Consider the following 3,392-nt stretch of genomic DNA (forward strand, 5'->3'; position numbering starts at 1 on the left):
TGAAATACGTTGTATTGTCTCTGTCAAGCTAGGGGAATAAGTCAATAGCTAAATAGAAACAGGGACAAAATTCATACAGAAAAACCCACATTCAAATAAAGCAGTCGCCCATTAAAGAAACCATTTCCCATGTGTATTTGTTTGATGTTGTCCTTTTTCCAGACAAGAACTATCGCATTGATCATCGAAGAGCCCTCAAAACATATACATTTGTCATGACTATAGTATAGAAAGAATCATGAACCAAAATGTATGCCTATCCTCTCGTCGTATCTGTCAGTGCCAAATAACGAGAAATCTCGCGAGACTTTGCATCCGTACTTAATTTCAAGGAACGATAACTTTCGCAGAAAATGGTTTATTGATTAGAAAGATGGATGTCCTGCCTGTGACGGGTAAAGAAGCCGGTGACAAAAATAAAGGCCATACGGGAAAACTGATATTGGAGCTAATGCGGTGTCATTTAATTAAAGAAAGTAATCGATGGAAGCTGCTCACAGCAGATTGATGGATTGGATGAGCTATGCATTCAAATCAGGCTTAGCAATGTTAGGCAGTGGATCGATATTTTAGTTGCGTTTGTTATGAACATGTAGCCGATATTAGGTCAAATTGTAACGACGCTTCTTAGTGGCAATTTGACAGTTGCTTTGGAAATGATAATCTGGATATAAGAAAATGCTTTGCTTTGTAATATGTGGTGAATATTCATAAAAAAAGCTTTAAAATATATCGATTATCTGTCTAATCTAATGACTAGAAACCGAAAACGGATTTTATCTTCGTGGTATAGTTCTTCTTCAAGCTTAGTCAATATCGGTTTTTACAGACAAAAAATGGCGTCAAGGATGGAAACTAGCAGAGATAAATTGGAGAAGAAATTGTGCTATAGCAATATTCTTAATGCTCAAAACAATATTTTGAATTGTATTCTTATGAGCTTATAGACATTAGAATTCCACAAATAGGTCGGCGATCAAAATGATGGAGCGGTGTGCGACACACCATGGGAATGTTATCAAGAAATACTGCGCGGATCATGACGTTGTTTGTTGTGAAACTTGTAACGTTGTCAGGCATAGGTAAGAAATTCACATCTATTTTCTATGTATTTACACTCTCATGATTGATATTTTACACTTTTGTACTGGAAACAGTCAATGGGTGTCACTAAAATAGAAGAAGAATGCTGTTTATCGCATTATCTTATCTTAAATAAACAGATGAAGGTATTATGGTATAGTAACCTGGCAATGCCTATAATATATACTATAGTTGTTTCGCTTATGTGTTATGAGCAACGATATCAATCTCTTTCCTTATCTTAGATATTCGGCGTATGTTTGAATATTTGATCTACATATAAAAAGGTTGTTTTTAATTTTCTCACTTTACGAGTACCACAAATTTATGTGCAACATGAAAGGTAATGCTTTTTAACCGCGTACATATTCTCTATTTGGACAGTTGTTCAATCTATTTTTTTTTACATAGAATCAAACGCAGTTTGGCGTGTTAATATTTCCTGCTAGGCTGCATTATTTCCTTATTGCAAAACCTAATTTGTTCTCTGACAACTTTCTTTCATTAAGAATGTGTAAGTAACATCATAATTTTGGATGTAATTTCACGACTTAAATATAATCCAATGGAAATTAAGAACAGGTTTTGCTCCTTCTATCAAGAATTTTAATACTCTCGTAGACACATAATACAACAACGGACCTTTCAAAAGCTGGCTCCATATTTTTCATGTATGACAAGTCTCTGATTCGCCCTAAAATTGCTAAAAGAAACCTGTAATCTTAAAAACTTCTGTCTTGTTTTCGTAGATCATGTCCGCACGTTGATAAACTCCGCCATGTTGGAAAAGGCATCAAAACAAGTGTTGAATACAAGACATCGAAAGAGTCTCTCGATGAAATCATATCACGTATGAAACAAGAGAAAGATGTAAGAAGTAAAAACCTCACTAGTATTCACCAGCAGAAAGAAAAACTTATGAAAGATGTGGATAAATTTCAAGACGAGGTCATCGACAGAATTAAAGATCTTGCTAAAACCTCCAAACAACAAATACGCTCAAAACATGAAGAGTACAAAAAGGCTATAGAAACTGACGAAGCGGCCTTAGGTAACTGTTATATCGTCAGCTACCAAAACATAGGAAAACTCTCGGCATACAACGATTCCAGAGTGTTTGTAAACGTTAAAGCCTGTGAGAATGCGGTTTAAAGATGGTGAATCCCTTTTAGAAGATATGTCAAAGAATGGATAAAGAAAGAACTGAGATTCTCATTCAACCAAGGTCTGAAGGATAAGATTGTCAGTTTAGGTCACATTGTAGATAGTGTGAAAGAATATAAGGCCGAACTATTCGGACAATTTAAAATTAACCAAAGAGCATTTGTAACGTAACAGGTGTCTGCGTGATGGATAATGGACAATATTGATAGCCGAACATTCAACTTCACTGCTGAAAAGACTCAACGAAAATTTTACGGTGAGAGATCTTATTCCTGTAAACGGTCAGCCCGATGATCTTTGCAAAGTAGGACATTCGGAAGTGGCCTTTGTCTTGGCAATGCGGAGAAAAATTCAATTTGTGTCGATAGGTCATACTATGGAACCGTCCCACTCGTTTGAATGTGGTAAAGGGGGGAACGGAATTTCTTGTAATGACAATAATGGAAATATTTGTATGTTACAGCACAAGAGTGTGTGCTTACAGCAAAGCGGGAATCTTGTTAAGGACATTTGATAGGGATGATAATGACAAACAGATACTTTGCTCGTTGAGAAAAATTGCATTAAGTGCTATGAAAGAACTTATTTTCCTTACAGATAAGGTTAATGGGTTGATAGTGTTGAATAAGGAAGGGAAAAAGATGTGGAACTTTAACGATCCAGAACTCAAGGAGGCGCGTGGTATTTGTGTGCTGCCCGGTGATCTCGTGTTCGTCAGCGGTGCAAGCTCTAACAACATCTTACAGATTGACAATGATGGAAAGAAAGAGGGGATATTGGTGGGGCCATCGAAAGGATTGAACAAGCCTTTAGCTATGGCATATGACGAAGAAAATTCGAGAATTATAGTGGGATGTGGTTCAAATGAGATATTAGTATACTCAATATCTAGAAAATGAAAGGAGAAGAGACATTCAAACATACGATTACGAGTATTAATACTGGATGCGTGTTTTCAATGAGTTTAAGAGCAAATCCATTCATATGTTGCCTTGTTTACTTAGAAGGTATTAACAGTTGTTTTAGATGGTAGTTGTAACGGTGATTGCAGAGTTACTGTATAAATGTTGTGCGAGATTTTCAAAATTTCGTGACTATTTTAGCTGTATTTTATCATATTTAAAAACATGAGTCTTTACTTATTG

General features: G+C 35.8%; 1 protein-coding gene across 1 annotated transcript; it reads left to right on the forward strand.

Moving 5' to 3' along the window:
* The first annotated feature begins 311 nt into the window (after positions 1–311).
* Positions 312–3,146, forward strand: LOC128559237 (uncharacterized). The gene is made up of 3 exons (XM_053550467.1): positions 312–1,082; positions 1,833–2,198; positions 2,711–3,146. The coding sequence occupies exons 1-3, from the start codon at positions 982–984 to the stop codon at positions 3,144–3,146; spliced, it is 903 nt and encodes a 300-aa protein (XP_053406442.1). The 5' UTR covers positions 312–981.
* Positions 3,147–3,392: the final 246 nt, after the last annotated feature.

The sequence above is a fragment of the Mercenaria mercenaria genome, chromosome 9 (assembly GCF_021730395.1).
Source record: "Mercenaria mercenaria strain notata chromosome 9, MADL_Memer_1, whole genome shotgun sequence".
Lineage (NCBI taxonomy): Eukaryota > Metazoa > Mollusca > Bivalvia > Venerida > Veneridae > Mercenaria > Mercenaria mercenaria.